The 18,729-nt window shown below is 37.4% G+C and overlaps 1 protein-coding gene across 2 annotated transcripts in view; it reads right to left on the bottom strand.

Annotated features, from left to right (window-relative positions):
• TMTC3 (transmembrane O-mannosyltransferase targeting cadherins 3) overlaps nt 1-18,729 on the bottom strand; it is a 43,098-nt gene that overhangs the window by 17,697 nt on the left and 6,672 nt on the right. Inside the window, exons 2-4 of one of the 2 annotated variants that reach the window (XM_056117326.1) lie at nt 10,349-10,569; nt 4,643-4,861; nt 3,143-3,242 (exon numbers count right to left, since the gene is read on the bottom strand). In XM_056117326.1, coding sequence (XP_055973301.1) covers nt 3,143-3,242; nt 4,643-4,861; nt 10,349-10,537 — 508 coding nt within the window. In that variant the 5' untranslated portion in view covers nt 10,538-10,569. The remainder of the gene's footprint in view (nt 1-3,142; nt 3,243-4,642; nt 4,862-10,348; nt 10,570-18,729) is intronic. The other variant, XM_056117335.1, reaches the window with a different exon arrangement.

Below are 18,729 nucleotides of genomic sequence, written 5' to 3'. Positions count from 1 at the left end.
CAGAAAAGGCTGGCAGAAACAGAAACAAACACTTTCTCTTGCAGAAACAAAAGCTTATGTTATAACTATTATTTTCATGCTCTAAACACTAACTTGCCTCAGGAAAAGTTTTCCTCTTCCAGGACTTAACAGTTAAAAACTGTCTAGTGTATCAGATTTCACTTTCAGAATAATACTCTGAAATCAAATCAATCATTGTCTAGGCCCCATTAACAGTAAGTTAGCATGAGATTTCACTATCTTAAATAGGCATACCTATACCTACGCCAGCTAAAGGTGAAATTTCTAGGGAGAATACACAGGCAGATAGGCATGGGAACTGGTACTTAAGTTTTTGGGAAATAAAACCTTTTCAGATACAAATCTTGAGCTCTTTGGACATGGAGAAATGAAGTAATGAAGTAACACTCAGAGAAGAGTGAGCCACTCCAGAAAAGGAGAATCTAAAGGTTGTGATAAGTTACGAAAGGATACCAAGAATCCAAGGCTTTCCCTGCTATAATAGTACCTGGACTAGCTTTTCTGTTTGCTGAGAAGGCCAAAAAAACCTGGAAAAATTATGTATGACCTTCTCCTAAAATTAATTTTCTTTGCACTCTTGAGAAACACGGGAAGCTCTTTCTCTTCCCTCACATTTCTCTGAGTATATTTCTTTCAATTAAACTATTTTAGTTCAATTTAAAAATTACAACAAAATGTCAGGAGTGATTCCCTGAGTGCAGAGCCAGGATAAGCCCTGATATAGTCGGGTATGAAACAAAAGCAAGGAAGGAAGGGAGGAAGCAATGAAAAAATGGGAAAGAATGGAGGGACGAAAAGGAAGAGGGAAAGAAGTAAACTAAGAATGAAAAATGTAAGTGAAAGCTTGTTTTATTCATAACAGGGGAATTTTCTTTAACAGGGAAACTGACTTGAGGACTGATGACATGAAGGGTGTCAATAAGACACAGAATGAAAGAAATTTCAAGAAAGAAGACTAGTAACTTTGAATGTAGGTGTCTGCCCTATTAGAAAAATAGTGAGGTCTAGTTAGCAACAGTGAAGAGAGGTAAAGCAAAAATGGCAGAAGATATGGTGAAAAAGATAAACAGGAGCCTTACCATTGTATTATGTGTAGGTCAATGTTTTCTGTTTAAATTTTACTTAGCATGATGTCAAAAAAAAGAAACTGTTTTGCAGTTATCTTAGTTATTGCAAGATGGACAATAGAAAATTGAAAACAGATAAGCTGTTTCTAAATGCCTTAAAAACTTATCTAATTTTTGCAACAGTAGGAGCTACTGGCTACACTTTGGAATTAAGTAAAAGTACAGAGAGATTATTCCAAATGGAATAAAATGGAGCTAGTTAGTCTACAGTGTGAAACTAGACTTTGGAGTCTAAGCTCTTGACCACCTTGCTGACTGTGTTGCTAGTCAGAAAAGCATTATGCATAGTGGCTGGAACAAATATATGTTGCTAAAGGTATTTGGTTACACTATTTCTTGAACCTTTGTTTTCACACATACATACAATTAGGCTCCTAAGAATTAACAACTTGATCTACAGTGAGAACAATATCTAAATAGCAAATTTCTTCAGTTAAACTCCTGAACCAAATAACAGGTTTACTTCTCTGTACAGTGGTGTTGCCCAAATTCTAAAATAATTTTTTTATTGTCCGGAGCTGGTTTAAACTGGAATTATTATAACTAGTAAGCTAACGCTTTGTATACAAAGTGTTACTGAGGGTAGACTTTCAAGATAGGGTCTCCATAAATATAATGGGGCTAGGGAGATAGTACATTGGGGAGGGCGCTTGCCTTTTACGTGGCTGACTGCGGTTTGATTCCTGGCATCCTATATAGTCCCCTGAGCACTGCCAAGAGTAATTTCTGACTGCACAGTTAGGAGTAACCCTGAGAACCAATAGGTGTGGCCCCAAACCAGAATAAATAAAATCAAAAAACAAAATAGCTGCACTATGATCAATATAAAATTAAAATTTGGGTTTTAATTTTAATGGGTTAACAATTCAGTATTCTAGGTGTTATTTACAGAAATGCAAGTAAAGTCTCAGTTTTTATAATTTGCAGAGGTACAACCAGATGGAATTAACAACATGATACCTATCATCCAAGGTATTTAAAAAATTTTGATAATAGTATGGGGTCAGAGAGATAGTACAGTGGATACGGCACTTGCCTGGTAAACAGCCTACCTAGGTTCAATCCCTGGCATTACATATGGGCTGCCTAGACCTACCAGGAGTGACCCTTTATATTTTTTTTTGGGGGGGGGGGGGGTGCTGGAGGAGTGGGAGGCACCCAGTAGTACTCAGAGCTTACACCTGGTTCTGTACTCAAGGATTACTCTGGAATCATTTGGGGTATTGGGGACCAAGCCCAGGTAAGCTGCATGCAAGGTAAGCGCCCGACTGCTGCATTATCTCTGAGCCCAAGAACGATCCTTAAGAGCAGAGTTAGACACACTGAGTACCACATTGTGTGCACCCTCCCCCTTGGCCCCCTCACAATAGTATCACATTAGGTGTTAAACCAGAAGCAAAAGACAAACACTGGACAATCTCACACATCTATATTATACAGTGTAACAAAACAAGGGAATAAACCCTAACCCTTGGGCCTGAATTACAGAACTGAGAATATCAAATTCAGGGATGATTTGTGAATATAAGCACGGAATAATGAGGTGGACTGAAAGTAACATAAGGGTTCACTGGTGAAGAGTTTGGGCACCTGGGCAGTGAGGCAATGTTAAATTCTATTATAGCCAACTTGCCTAAGTTATAATAAAAGTAAACTAAAAACATTTAAAATATGTTAGCCATGATAAAGTATGTAAAACTCTTCAATAATAATGATGTTGTATATCTCCTACATATTCCCATATAATATAAAAGCACAGTAAGTTTGCTTCAAGTGTGACATATAAGAAGCACTTAGGTATAACTGGGCGGGAGAGGTAGTACAAGGGTCAAGGTGCTTGCCCTGCACATGGCCGATCCTAGTTCAATCCCTGGCACTACATACAGTCCCCTGACACCACCAGGTATGACCCCCACACCTGACAGAAAAAAAGAGAAAGATTCAGATAATCACGTTTTATCACTTGAGAGAAATATCAAGTGTTAGGCATTTACCTATAGAATTATTGGGTCCTTTTGATTTGGTGTACGACAAAAATGCAGCTAAAAAAAAGATAGATGACAAAAGTTCTGCTCTCCCGACAACACCTGTTACCTGAAAGCAAACAGAGTGGGAGGTTCATATTAATGAACAGAATTTTGAAATTTAAGCTATACCTAACAGCAAAGCACAAAAAAACAGTAAACTGCTCTAACTTTTCAAGCATATATTAAATTTCTTAGACATTCTTTGGGTGCCCTCTTGTGGTTAATTTATGTATCGTCTATTAAAAAAAAAAAACATGACTTGTAACAGTCCTTCTTATTATTGACTTTAAAATAATTATACAGAGGAGTTTGTCCCACTAAGGTAGAGGTGCTGTTTACCCTTTACAGTTTCTCCATCTTACTATAACTATAATAAAAATATCTAGAACATTATCTATTGTCTTGGAGGCCCCACGCAGGAAAACTTGGGGGCTACTCCTGGTATGATGCAGTGGTTAGACAACCATGTAGTGTCAGAAATATGACCCAGTCCTCCAGATGCTAACCTTGTGAACATTCTATATAGTCTTAGTGTTTTTCATTTAGAAGAAAGAAAAAATGTTAAGTATTGCATATTTTCTTAAGATGCAAGTGTTCTTAAAACCAAAGGTAGTGAAAATGTTTTAAGTAATGTCGTAATAAATACGTAACGTTAAGAAAATAAATCTGGGATACGTCATTATAACCCACATACTTACTAAGACAAGCAACTTACTTGAGGTGTATAATTTGTCTTCCTCTACTTTATGGCCTCTCTCTGTATAACCATCATAAATTAAGCTATTTATTAATAAACTAAAATACAAAAAATTGAAAGTCTGAAATCTAAACATTCAAATATAAAACCTCTGAAAGTCTCCCTTTAAGTATTTTGAACTGACTAAAATTTAAAAGAGACTAATCAGTTTGTAAGAGTACGTAAAATATTTGTCGAGTTAGATTTGTCCAAAACTTTCAAAATAGAGAGATATGGAAAGCCCCTGGAATACATGCATTTTTAAATATATAAACTCTTGCTTACAACTGAAACCTCATAAAAAGAATAAAACCTAACCAAAGTCTCCAGGACAAGTAAAATATTTAAGAGTATATTTTTGTAGGTAGGGGCTAGTAGACATATTGGCAACAGCAAAGAGAGTTTACAATTATTAAATATTTGGCAAAAGACAATATGAAACTACTATTATTTATTAGGTCTATTTATATCTGCTCACATTCTGTTTATCACGTTTTATATAAATTTCCTTTTAACTGTATTTTAAGTCTTTATTGACAAATAACCACAATTAACTGTAGTCATTCATACCAGCTGTAAAATTACATGTTATGTCAATGTCTAGTATTAAAACATGCTAATTTATGAATTTTCAAATACTTGAAGTCACAGCCATTTTTTCCCTTTAAAAGTAGAACTATTATAATTATTGTAGATATTGTAAAAATAAATCGATTTATACTTTTACTTACTGCTTCTGTGTGTACTGGGTGCACTGCAAAAAGTAAAGAAGCAATCATACTGCTCCTGTTGTCCAGGAAAAGTTTGCAGACTTTAAGAAATATCACACTAACCACAGCATGAAAAATCATATTGAGAAGATGATATGACATTGGCTTCAGTTCACTAAGCAGGTAATTTAAGCGAAATGTCAGTACTGTGAAGGGACGATAAGATTTGTGGCTTCTCTCCTGGAAGGGGGAAAAAACTCCAATAATTACTAAGGTATCTTGGTCCTCTGGGTACATAAAGAAATTATTGCATTGACTCTTGAGAAGTCTACATTTGGCTATGAAATAGCAGTAAAATTTAAAAAAATCATAAAAAAACCCTAAAAATAATATATACACAACAGCTTCTGAATCTGAATTTTTCTATTTCCTTAGTCCAAACCCAATGAACTATGTACATATAGTAATTCGAAAACAAATAGTAAAGGAGGAACATATAAACTATTTCTCTTCCACTGCAAGTTTTTTTTCCTTTTTTAAAAAGGCTGATCAACAGTAGCATTGGTCTAACTGGAGCAAATAAATTCTCTCCGAAGCCTGCATTCTAACTACTAAGACATACATTTATATAATTATTGGCTAGATTTCAAAAGAAAATAAAAGAACAGAATGCACACCTGTACAGCTTACTGTCTCATATTCAGGAAATTGTACTAACCTAAATACTTTAAACCCCAAGCCTTCTTACAGAGAGAGCAATACAGGAACAAAATATAGATTTTCTTTATAAACTAGAATCTACATTTAACCAGAGCATAAGATAAAAAACCACCAGGGTTCAGGGAGGTGCTCAAACGGCTAGTAAGAGTACATGCATGCAAGAACTACTGACTCTCAGCCCTACAGAAAATGAAGTTGAGAGTAGCCTTTATATCAACGGTGTGAAACCCTCTACCTGCCACAAAAGAGAAAAAAAAAAAAGGTCATATAGAAAAATAGGTCAAAATTTGTAAAATGCCATCCTAAATATTTTCTTGCACTTTTAAATAAGGGTATCCAAATTTAGCCTTTTATTTTTCCTACCTCTTACCACATTTTGATGTAATTAATATACAGATAGAAAATTATGTGTTCTTACCTTCTAGGAAATATTAGAAGCACAAAGAACAAACATTTCTCATTATGAAATGTAAGCATTTTAATATGTTTACATTCACTCTGTTTATATTTACATCATGAATAAAATATTCTTTACTGATTAGCAAATTTCTGTAGATTCTTCAAATTTCAGATAGAGCACACAAAATTCTTTTATAAGACACTCTATTGAATGGGTGCTAGGTACTTGACTAAGAAAGCAGAAGTCTAGAAACCTTGTAAATGTGAACTGTTCTTCTACTGGAACATATTTGCCCTTGGAAAATAGAAAGTTAGAAAGTGGCAATGAATATGCATTTTTAGTTATAGTATACATATACAACTGTTTTCATCTATTCAATGAATGTATGGCATAGGTTAATATGACCAAGAGATTAATTGTTTTTTAAAATTACACATTAATTTATTCATAATCTATTTACTGATTCCTCTGTCCCTCTCAGAGAGCCTGATAAGCTACCGAGAGTATCCCTCCCGCATGACAGAGCCTGCAAGGTCCCAGTGGAGTATTCGATATGCCAAAAATAGTAACAATAAAAGTCTCGTAATGGAGACATTACTGGTGCCTGCTCAAGCTAGAGTGCTAATCTATTTATGCTAGAGTGCTAATCTATTTATGATTCCATAAATAGTGCTAATCTATTTATGCTAGAGTGCTAATCTATTTATGATTCCATTATAATAATGCAATTTACCACATGGTTCACACTAATGAAACAATTTCATTATGAACAAAACAATTAAATTCATTAATATATTTAGGCATATAAAGAAAAACATTTATAAACATTTATATTTGCTGGCAGTTTTTTTTTTTCACTCAGGTTTTTTCCAGATTCTGACTATTGTAAAGAGTGCTGCAATGAACAAACAAGTGCAGATGTCATTTTTGTTTGTTTATTAGTGAAACACCATGAGGTAAAGTTGCAGACTTACAAGTTGTTGTGCTTGGGTTTCAGTTATACAATGATCGAGTACCCATCCCACCACCAGTGCCCATTCTCTGCCTCCACCAATCCCAGTATCCCTCCCACCCCCCATCCCCCCCTGCCTCTGTGGCAGGGCACTCCCTTTTGTTCTATCTCTCCTTTTGGGTGCTGTGGTCTGCAGAAGAGACATTGGATGGCAATCATGTTCTGTCTAGAGACTACTTTCAGCATGCATCTCCCATCCTGTGCGGATCTTCCCAGCACCCTTTATTTGGTGCTCCCTTCTCTATCTGAGCTGCCTTTGCCCCTACAGTGTGCAGCTGGCTTCTAAGCCATGGAGTGAACAACCTGGTATTTATCACATCTGCTCCTGGGTGTTAGTCTCTTATTTTGTTACTTTATGTTCTCCAGATGAATGCAATCTTTCTATGTCTGTCCCTCTATTTCTGACTCATTTCACTTAGCATGATACTTTCCATGTAGTTGCTGGCAGTTTTAACGTAAGCATAAATAAAATGAATACATGAGCTAATAGTTTTATATCAATGTTGATCTCCGAACAGTGATGACAAAAATAGTCAGGTTGGTTATCTGAAGAAGTTTAGCTAACATAGATACTTTGGAGACAAAACGTCTTAAGAGTACATTTCATTACAGCTTGGTAGTGCTCAACCATAAATGGCTGACTAATTATTTGGATAACTAAAGAGTGAAAAATCCCTCTTATGACCTCTAAAAAATGGCCCACAAAACAACAATAAAGCAAACAAAATATGACAAAAAAATACGGATGTCTATAGCCCACTCTGATATGACTATACCGATTTTAGGTGGGGGACTGGTGATTTTTAAATGCTCCCCAAAATTCTACTGGGCAGCCAGAACTGTAATCCACAATCAATCAATAAATAGAGTATTTGCACATCTGATGAATGAACTTCCAAAGAGGTAATTTAAACACAGTTGGACCCCACAGAGTCAAAAGACTGTAGTATGAGGGAGTTCAAAAGGGAATGCCCTGCCATAGAGGCAGGGTATGTGGGGGGTGGGATGGGGTGGGGGATGGGAGGGATATTGGGACCTGTGGTGGAGGAAAATGGGCACTAGTGGAGGGATGGGTATTTGATCATTTTATAATTGAAATCCAAGCACAAAAATTTGTAAGTCTACAACTGTACCTCATGGTGTTTCACTAATAAAAATTAAAAATAAATATTACACCTTAACTGTAACTTTATAGCATCACAATAAAACAATGTTCAGGGTAAAATAAAATAAAAAAGAATATCCTTCCCAAATATCTTTTAATAACTACGCAAATTATCTTTTAATAACTATAGTGGCACAAAAATCCTTAGAAACTTGAAGACATTACCCACTAGATTCTGAAAGTGTTAATTTTTAATTTTAGGCTTGTCAAGAAAGCTTAAATATGACTAAGATGAGTTTTTCCTGAGTGTACATCTCCCTATAAGCAGAGACCATACCTACAGTGATATATAAGGAGGCAACAGTGTACTAATAATTAATTTTGTTGATGTATTCTTAGTCTTTTAAGTGGATCTGCACTGTCCCTGTCCCTGTCCTCCCATTGTTCATCGATTTGCTGGAGCGGGCCCAGTAACATTGTGAGACTTGTTATTCTGTTTGGCATATCGAACATGTCACGGGTAGCTGGCAAGGCTTTGCCGTGTAGGCAAGATACTTTCGGCAGCTTGCCGGGCTCTCCGAGAGGGGTGGAGGAATCGAATTTAGGTCAGGCATGTTGGCTGCATGCAAGGCAAACGCCCTACCAGCAGTGCTATTGCTCCAGCGCAAGTGGATCTGTACAAAATCTAATTTTCAATCTGCAGAGCTGAGGAGAAAAAAATGACAAAACAAAGGCAGTATAATACCATGATCCATCGTCTATAGTAAGTAAAAGTAAAGGCCCTCCTGTTGATCATCGATTTGCTCGAGTGGGCCCAGTAACGCCTCCATTGGAGACTTTGTTGTTACTGTGTTTGGCATATCGAATACGTCACGGGGAGCTTGCCGGGCTCTGCTGTGCGGGCGAGATACTCTCGGTAGCTTGCTGGGCTCTTCGAGAGGGGCGGAGGAATCGAACTCGGGTCGGCCATGTTGGCTGCGTGCAAGGCAAACGCCCTACCGCTGTGTTATCACTCCAACATCTATGAGATTGCTTAATCAAGTTTTAAAGTGCAAATCTCAACATGATGATTTTTATTAAATCACAACAGATACTTAGTAAGTTGGGCGAATCAACATATATTTCTAAGGGCCTCTGATGATAAAGGGAAATAAAAATATTTAGAAAATAAAAAATGTTTGTTAAAGTACCGTGTTTACCCTTATTAAGCATTTTTAAGTAGAGCATTGGGAAAGGGTAAGAATGGCAAAAAAAAAAAGTCTTCCTTTTAAATAACAGAACATACATTTTAATTACTTTTGACTAGAAGAATGAAAATCCAACCCCATCCTTGGGAAGCTCCCAAACTTAAGAGAATGTGAAAGGGGCCACAAATGCTGACAAATGAGAAAAAACATTTATGTTTCGATAACTATGTACCATATACTATATACACAAGTTATTTTATTTATTCTCAGGTATCATTTTTTTTTTTTTGGCCACATTTGTCAGTGCTCAGGGCTTACTCCAGGCCCTGCACTCAGGGATCACTGTTGGCAAGGCTTGGGGAACCATGGGTGGCACTAAGAATTGAACACTTGTCAGCTGGAATCAGTCAAGTGCAAGGTAAGTGTTCCACTGGGTCCTATTTATGTATTAGAAAAACCACTTTTTATCTGAAAACTATAATGTGACCTATTTCACAGCTATTAAATAATAGGCCTCGAATTAGAATCTAAGTTAGTAGGGGCTTAATTCCAACAATTAAACATTGTCCTTCACAATATGGCTACTGGTAAAATAAAAACACTATCATCGTGAATGGCTGACACCCATTGGTGGTGGATATGGTGCTGGAACACTTTATGAATGAACCTTTGTCATTAACAGTATTATAAGTCACAGTGCCTCAAGTAACACTGGAGGAAAAAAAGAATACCAAAAACACCCTCATGAAAATGATCTAATACTGGGCTTTCAATGTAAAAACCAAAAGAACAATTAGGTAAGAGATCTGACTGAAATTTAAACTTTTTCAGAAGGAATTTATGTCTTTTCAAAAAAAAAACGATGTTATGTGCACATACTTTTTTTTGGGTGATGCTCCATATGTCTTACTGAAACTTATTTAGATGTGAGATATAAGGGAAGAGAAAGAGAGAAGTATGTATTCAAGTGAGAACATGGGCTTCTTCAAGTGGAAATAGGCAAGCAAAGAAGGTATGGGAAAAAAAAGAGATATAGAAACATGCAGGTAATATACATGTTCAAAGGAGAACACAAGCTCGAAGAGCAAGTCAGTATACTATTTTTATCTCTACAGTCTAATGTATTTATGCTGAATCTACCTATGTTTTTAAATGGTTAAGTATGCCACAAGTTGCCCTCTCTTTTGCCTGACTCACATGAGCACATAAAGAGAAAAACATAACAATCAAGAAATAGTTATACCTAACACATTTGGCTTTTGTATACATAAAAAACAAACATAGAGATGTAATATATACGTACCTCAGACATGGGGGTTCCCCAGAAGTCATTCTGAAATAAAGTCTTTAAAGGTGTAGATGGATGCAGGTCTTTATTATCTAGTATTGCTGAAACATCATCAAAAACAAAACCACAGAAGAGGCTGTTCCAATAGCAGGCAGTAACCACACCTATAATTAATGTTACTTCTTTGAGGTTAAAATCAGCCATCTTTTCTTAAGCAGCTGCAGACAAAATCTGGGCTGAGGGGTGGAGGGGAGAGAGAGAGAAAGAATGAAGATAAGATAAAATAAGCGATTCTTTTTTTTTTTTTTTTGCTTTTTGGGTCACACCCAGCAATGCTCAGGGGTTACTCCTGGCTCATGCACTCAGGAATCACTCCTGGCGGTGCCTGCGGGACCATATGGGATGCTGGGAATCAAACCTGTGTCGGCCATGTTGGCTGCGTGCAAGGCAAACACCCTACCCGCTGTGCTATTGCTCCAGCCCCAATAAGCAATTCTTTTTCCCTCAAGTACACACAATTTTAATGGCAGAAAGGAGGGTAGTATTAAAATAAACTAAATTCTAATTCTCTGAAAGAATTAATGCTTCAAAGTTCATTCAAATTCATCCACCTCTAAGATATATTTGTTGAATGACTGAAAACAAAATTAATTACTCCCTTTATTATTTCCATACCTCTACTATGGTCCTTTATCATATCACTTAATTTTTGGATTATTTGGAAAACTAAGATTTATCAACTGTCACAGGGATACTTTAATAAGTTTTATTATCTTGCTAGGTCCTTAACACACATTAATATTAATGCACGATCTAAATATGGGTTCCTTTATCACAAAACAAATGGTTTTAATCTAGAGCAAAGCTTCATAAAGTTTTCATTGAGAAATTTTAATGAATCCTGGGTAAATATATAAAATAGAGCTATAAATCAAAATATTAATATATTATAAGAATATTTTAAAATAGGTGTTTATGGGTCATAAAAATAGTATAAAGATAAAGCAGTGTCTTAATCACTGCTCCCAGTTAAAATCCCTGCTTTAAACCCTGGGACAACATAGGATCACCCCAAAGCACAGCAAGGGGTCATTCCTGAGTCAGATCTGGCTCATAAGACAAAAAGTACAAAAAGCAAACAAATGAAAAATATCAAATAAAGATTGTTCTGTCACCCTCATATAGGACTGCGACCCACAGTTTAAGTAACTATGATCTAAAGAATGTTTCACGCATAACTTCATAATTACGTTACTATTTTAGAAAGTATTAAATGAGAACAGATTAAAATAGAAAGAACTACATCAACTAAAGGATGTCTTTGTCACTGTCCTCCCGTTGTTCATCAATTTTCTCGAGCAGGCCCAGTAACACTGTGAGACTTGTTACTCTGTTTGGCATGTCGATTATGTCACGGGTAGCTTGCCAGGCTCTGCCGTGCAGGAAAGATACTCTCAGTAGCTTGCTGGGCTCTCTGAGAGGGGCAGAGGAATGGAACTCGGGTTGGCTACATTGGCTGCGTGCAAGTCAAACGCCCTACCCATTGAAGAATTATGCCCAAATATAATCAAGGCTGGATGGGAATATCCAACTTTAAGAAAATAACTGATGACTCTTTACCTAGAGTGTCATTAGTATCATTTTAGTGTCATAATTTGTGGAAGACAAAATGATGGCACTTGAAAAGCTGTTCATATACGAATTGCTTGAGCCTGTGAAAATGTCAATTTACATGGAGAATGAGACTTTACAGGTGTGATCAATCTGAGGACTGTGAGATGAGCAGATGGTTCTGGATCCAAATTCAAAGATAGCTCATATACAAAGATGAATTTTTTACAAGAGTGAGCAGAGTTGAGGAGCAAAGGTCAAAGTGAGAGGATGACAGTTTTGGCCACAAGACAAGAAATAAAACAGCGAAAGAAACACCATTAAAAAAAAACTGCAGCTTCTAACAATACTATAACCCAGCTGATATTCCAATTTTAGTCTACTTAGACCAACTTTAAACTTCCAGAATTATAAACAAGTAATTGTTTTAAGGTCACCAAAAATTTTTGTAGTCATATGTTATGACAGAAATAGGAAATACATCACTCAGAGAGTTAAGAATATTTGAAACTGAGATATGTGTAGGAGTTGTTGCAAATCAGAGAATAGGATGGCAAGTGAGCAGAATTAAAAAATAGAACCATGAGAACATCTCTGGCAGAAAACCTGTATGGAACGCATGTGAAGCAAGTCTGATCCCTGGTACTCCCCCATCTTGCACCAGCAACCAAATGAATGAGCATAACAACCATGTACATAAGTCTGGACACTGCAATGATGCAGACTCCGACCCCCTCCCCCCGCACCCCAAAATCATAATAACAGAAAAGGGGTAGGGTGGGAAGGGGAATAAATTGTTAGCTTCACGTAAGGATATGTAGATATTTTACAAGATAAAAACGAGTGGGTGGGGTATAGAGACCAGAACAAAATCTAATAGATTTTAAGAAATGCAAAATTTAGTCCAAACAAAATCCAGAAAGGAAATTTGCCTTGGAAATAGTCGAGTTTTCAAATACGAGAAAAACTATTGAAGGCTTTATCTCAAATCTAGCAGAGATTTATCATCTTTCCAGGGTTTGAACTTGCACAGAGCTTTATTATCACACAAAAAGTTCTTATTTAAGGATAGAAGAGACTGAATGGCATTTGCTCCAGATGTTTACCAAACACGTACTTAAATGCTGAAGTGGGAAAAAAAAGAAGAAAGCAAATGAAAGGTATAAATTCATAAGAACAAAGAAAATGAGAGGAAATGAAATTAGAGGATTTTCTAAAAGCTGGGGCGGCAAATGTTTTAGTGACTCAAAAAAAAAAAAGCCTAAAGAAAGTAAATCCTAAAATAACACCAACCTCAAAAATAGGTGTTACAGATCTCAGGAAATAGGAACAGGGAAAGATAAATACGTGAACATTTAGGTTTCCTTTCTCTGGCATAATACAGTAACCCTCCCCCTTACAGCAAAGCAACAACTGGAAATTTCCTCTCTAGAGCAAGCGAAACATAGGACATCTGATACAGGGGACAACCTGAAAAAAAAAATTAAAAAGTAATAATAGAAAACCCTTTTTAAAAGGTTAAGACTGTCCATATATTTAATCTCTCTTGTATCATCTGTGAAAAAAAATTTGTAAAATTTCATAATGCTGGCATAAAAAAGGGAATTTTAAGAACATCCAATGTCCAGAGGCACAAAATGCATTAAAAAGAAAAAAAACTTTTATTTTCATTACTATCAATGCTTTTAACACCTATTGTGTTAAAATCATCTTCACTGTGAAATCATCTTCAACAAGGTAACAAAAGCAAAAATTAACAGATGGGACAATATCCTCTAAAAGTGCTTCTGGACAGCAAAATACACCATCATCAAAACGAAAATATAACCCACTAATGGGAGGAGATATTAAAAATAATTTATCTGACAAGAGATTAATATTAAAATATATAAAGAATTCACAAATCTCAACAAGAACAAACCACACTGATTAAGTATAGGCAGAGACTCTGAAGAGGCATTTTTCTAAAGGACATTCAGATCCAAAACAGGCATAAAAATATTCATCATTTATAATAAAAAGTGAATTAAAAAAATCACCTTTGTAAATATGAGAATGGCTCTCATGTAAAAGAAAAGAAAAATGAGAAAGACTAAAACCTTATAAAATACTGGTAGAGCTGTAAATTGATACAACTACTAAGGGAAACACTATTGAGCTTTCTAAAAAAAAAAAAAAACCAAAAAAACCAAAAGTCTAAGAACAGAAATACATTAAAAGGCATCTATTCTACTCCTTATATGTCTATAAGGGCAGTGATTTAATAAAATAACTTTAAAATACATATAGATACCTAGGAGCGATAGCACAGCGGTAGGGCGTTTGCCTTGCACGCAGCCAACATGGCCGACCGAGTTCGATTCCTCCACCCCTCTCGGAGAGCCCAGCAAGCTACCAAGAGTATCTCGCCCGCACGGCAGAGCCTGGCAAGCTCCCCGTGCTGTATTCAATATGTGATGTATTCGATATGCCAAACACAGTAACAACAAAGTCTCCCATGGAGACGTTACTGGGCCCGCTCCAGCAAATGGATGATTACCGGGAGGGCCTTTACTGACTTACTTACTTATTGCAACGTTAGTTTAAATAGCAGAGATTTGGATACAAACAAATTAACTGCTCAAGTGAAGATGTGGTGCTGGAGAATTGAAGGAAAGCAAAGCAGTACTCTAGCTCTGTTATATCTTGCAGGCAGAGCAATAAAAATATTGAAACCACTGTTCCATAGGGAATTCACTGTAGATTAAAATTTATCAAAAAAAAAAATGGGGGGGAGGTGGCATACTGGCTGTGCTTAGAGCTTACTCCTGGCTCTGTGTTTAGAGATTGCAGGCTGAGGGCAGGGACCATATAATTGGTGCTGGGGAGTGAACCGGAATCAGCTGCATGCAGGGCAAGCACCCCATACAGTGTACTATCTCCTGGTTCCTGGAGACTAAAATTTAATATTGTGCATGGTTGTATTTATATATAATACTATTCAGCGATAGCCGGGGATGGAGCTACAGCAGAGCGGGTAGGGCGTTTGCCTTGCACGCAGACAATATGGCCAACCTGAGTTTGCTTCCTCCGCCCCTCTCGGAACGCCCAGCAAGCTACCAAGAGTATCTCGCCCGCACAGCAAAGCCTGGAAAGCTACCCTTGACATATTCGATATGCCAAACACAGTAACAATTGCCACAATGGACACTTTACTGGGCTCGCTTGAGCAAATAGATGAACAATGGGAGGACAGTGACAGTGACTAATAATTTATGGCCAGACAGTACTGAGGTTCCATTCCTGGCATCAGATATGCACTGCCAGTAGTTATCCTTGAGCAGAGTCAAGAGTAAACGCTGAGCACCACTGCCTGTTGTGGGCCAAAAACAGAAAAAGAAAAGAATCTTAGACGCCAAGATTTCTAAATGATAGGCAACAAAAAGTTTTAGCTACTGTAAGTGGCAAAGCAGTTTTATACAGAATGAAATTGAACACTTAAGTCCAAAATAATACGATAAAACTTGAACTTGATTAATTTGGGGGCATTGTTTTAAGGCTTTCACTCATTGCAAATGAAAAAGTTGGTTTTTATTGAGTAAGTTTCTGGTCTGTTTCTTTATCTAAAGACAGTACCTTATATTCTTATCAAACACAGTTTAAAATGTAACACCAAGTAACAGAGCTCCCTTGATCATCATATTCAACCCTGTCACAGATATTTGAGGGTTCTTTGGGGACAAAAAGTCACATCTTCTGTGACTGACATGTTAGGTTCCTTGATCCCTAATCTTTCTTCAGTGGAAAGAAGATTCCCGCTGCCTCTGTGGAAACTGAATCTATAGTTTTTCTTTGCAACCACTAGACTTACCTCCAAACTATACTCACACAAGTAGACTTTAGGCACAGAACCTCAGATGACTTTACAACTGAGCTCATGTGCAAGCAGAAGAATTAGTTCCCTCCCTTTCTTGAGATACAAAGTTCTTGGACTATCTTTTTGTAGTCTATTATCTTGGTCCTTCATAAACTTTGTATGGGTGTTAAGAAATAACTTTTATCAATCTTCAAATGATTAGCATTGTAGCCTGTTTATATTTATGATGACTATTGTTATGTTTAATTTTATGTATCAACCTGATTAGGCTCTAGTAGCATTCAAACAGGAAGGCTGTCATGAAGGTATTTTGTAAAAGGTAAAGGTAAAGGTCCTCCCGTTGATCGTCGATTTGCTCGAGCGGGCCCAGTAGCGTCTCCATTGGAGACTTTGTTGTTACTGTGTCTGGCACATCGAATACTCTCCGTAGCTTGCCGGGCTCTCCGAGAGGGGCGGAGGAATCGAACTCGGGTCGGCCATGTTGGCTGCTTGTAAGGCGAACGCCCTAGCCCTACCCGCTGTGCTATCGCTCCAGCCCGAAGGTATTTGTAGATATGGTTAATCATTTACCTTAAGTAAAGGAGATTGTACTCTAGGATAACATTGGTTTGTCCTTTCTGCCTTGCAGTAGGGAGCTTAGGTTTACTGGGTTACTCCCATCACAGTGCTCCCATTCCTTTGTGCTATTGTAATTTCTTTCTTTGTGCTCTGTTAACTTGTAAATATTGTTTTTCTCTTCTCCTTAAGTCCTTTGCATAGTTAATTCAGAGCAATGTCCTGTTTTGAACGGACACAGGAAAACAGTTAATACTATGCTTTCACAAAGTGGGAGTTAATAGACTCTAAATGATATTCTCATCCTGGGCATCTGTTCTTTCAACTTAAGCCTCAGTTGCCCTTATCTCCTACCACCCCAAAAACAGGGTCTCACCGAGGGACTGGATGGACCCAGGGAAAGCAGTGAGCTATGTGCTACCCTGGCACTACGATGGGCCTGGCTAAAGTGCCATAATGCATAACTATAAGTTAAGAGCATGGTCATGGAAAAATGCTGTCATGATCCAAAAAGTAATAACTAGATTCGGACCCTGCTAGGGTTAGGAAAAATTAATCTGGCTTGAGCACTGTAGTCTGAGACTGTGGCAAGATGTTCCCAAGAAAGCTGCCCTACAAGCCTCCATGTATCTCTTATTGTATCCATACAAAAAGGATTCTGCTTTGAATTAACTATGCAAAGAACTTAAGGAGAAGAGAAAAACAATATTTACAAGTTAATAGAGCACAAAGAAAGACGTTACAAATAAACACAAAGGAATGGGAGCGCTGTGATGGGAGTAACCCAATAAACCTAAGCTCCCTGTGACAAGGCAGAAAGGACAAACCAATGTTATCCTATAGTACTCCATGTTTGGATCTCAATCACCTTAAGAGCAAAACTAAAGTTTGCGAACTTAGTCCTATACTCGGGGAGCTTCTTTTCTTTTCTCTTTTACTTTCCAATAAACTTTTCTACTTTCAAAGGGAAAAAAAAAACACTACAGTTTTCTTGAGAAGAAATTCTGTCTCAAAACTATTTAAGTACTTCTAGCCTGGCAGACACTCGAGTAAAATCAAGTTTGGAATACCAGTCTCATAATCCTATAAGCCCACTGATTCTCTTTACTGGACATACAGTTCTTCTATTGGTCTGTCTGAGGTTAGTATATGTTTCAATTTATCCCACTTGAATAAGCTAGTTACCTAAAAGATGGGGGCCTAAGCTTTCAAAGCCTGTCATCCCTGTTTGTGACCAGTAAGTCAGACTGAACTTCTTTAGTCATCTGAGAACAGGAGGTACTGACGGGCAAGACTGCTTATTTTATATTTTTCACTAATGGTCAAAGAAGATAATGATCAGATGGATAGCAGCATGCTTAGCTAATGCTATGCATATACAAACCAGAGCACAGAGCAAGGAGCAGCCAAAGAATATTACTGGGCACAGCATAAACGACTCTGGCAGCTTTAATGAAAGACAATCTCAAAAATCCATGCAGGGGAAGTCTAAGAGTCAAGATAACACAAGTTTAGAAGACTTTCAAGGGGCAGTATTAAAAGAGAAAGAGAGCTAGTTCTCATGCATGCAAGGATCTCTTAGGTTCTACCCATAAGAGCTATGTAACATTAAGAGCATAGACAGAAGGAGGCATGATTTATTGGGGGGCATTATTATAACAACATAGCACATCACTGTTAAATGCTAGTTGTGGGAATGGGTTGAATGTTTTGCATCCCACCCATTTCTCTACCCCACCCCCACCCAACTAACTCTCTCTCTCTCTCTCTCATGTTAAACCCTATGGAGTGGTATTTGGATTTGGATGCAGGCCCTTTGGAAGATTATGTGAGGGTGAATCACTCAGAAATGGGGTTAACATCGCCCACATAACAGACAGAGATATGAGAAAGATTCCCTTGCCCCTTCTGCCAAGTAAAGACACAGTAAAAAGAATCCTAAAAATCCCAAAAAAGTGGGTCCTCGAGAGACAAGGCCTTATTTTTGGAGTTGCAATATCCAGAAATGGGAGAAATGACTTCCTGCAGTCTATAACCACCTAAAAACTAGAGTAGTCTGTTTCTATTCTCTGCATAACAGAGTATTTAATCAGTTGTACTGGCTGAGTAGAGAATAACTTACATTTACTTACAAAACTGGGGTATCATGAGTTACAATACGAAAATAAAATTTAGTATCACTCCTTCAGTAAGGTTGCACTGAGTGCTCACTCTTATACAACCGTGCAGGGCAGAGAGTACAGCAGGGGAGGGTGCTTGCCTTGAACATGGCAGACCCGGCTTTCATACCTAGACCCAGCTTCCTATGTTCCCCCGATATTGCCAGGAGTGATCTCTGAGCCCAGAGCTAGAAGCAAGCCCTGAGCATCCCTGG

Source organism: Sorex fumeus, unplaced genomic scaffold (assembly GCF_029834395.1).
Source record: "Sorex fumeus unplaced genomic scaffold, SorFum_2.1 ptg000003l, whole genome shotgun sequence".
Lineage (NCBI taxonomy): Eukaryota > Metazoa > Chordata > Mammalia > Eulipotyphla > Soricidae > Sorex > Sorex fumeus.
The sequence above is the reverse complement of the archived record's forward strand: the minus strand, read 5'-3'. Positions and strand labels throughout refer to the sequence as shown.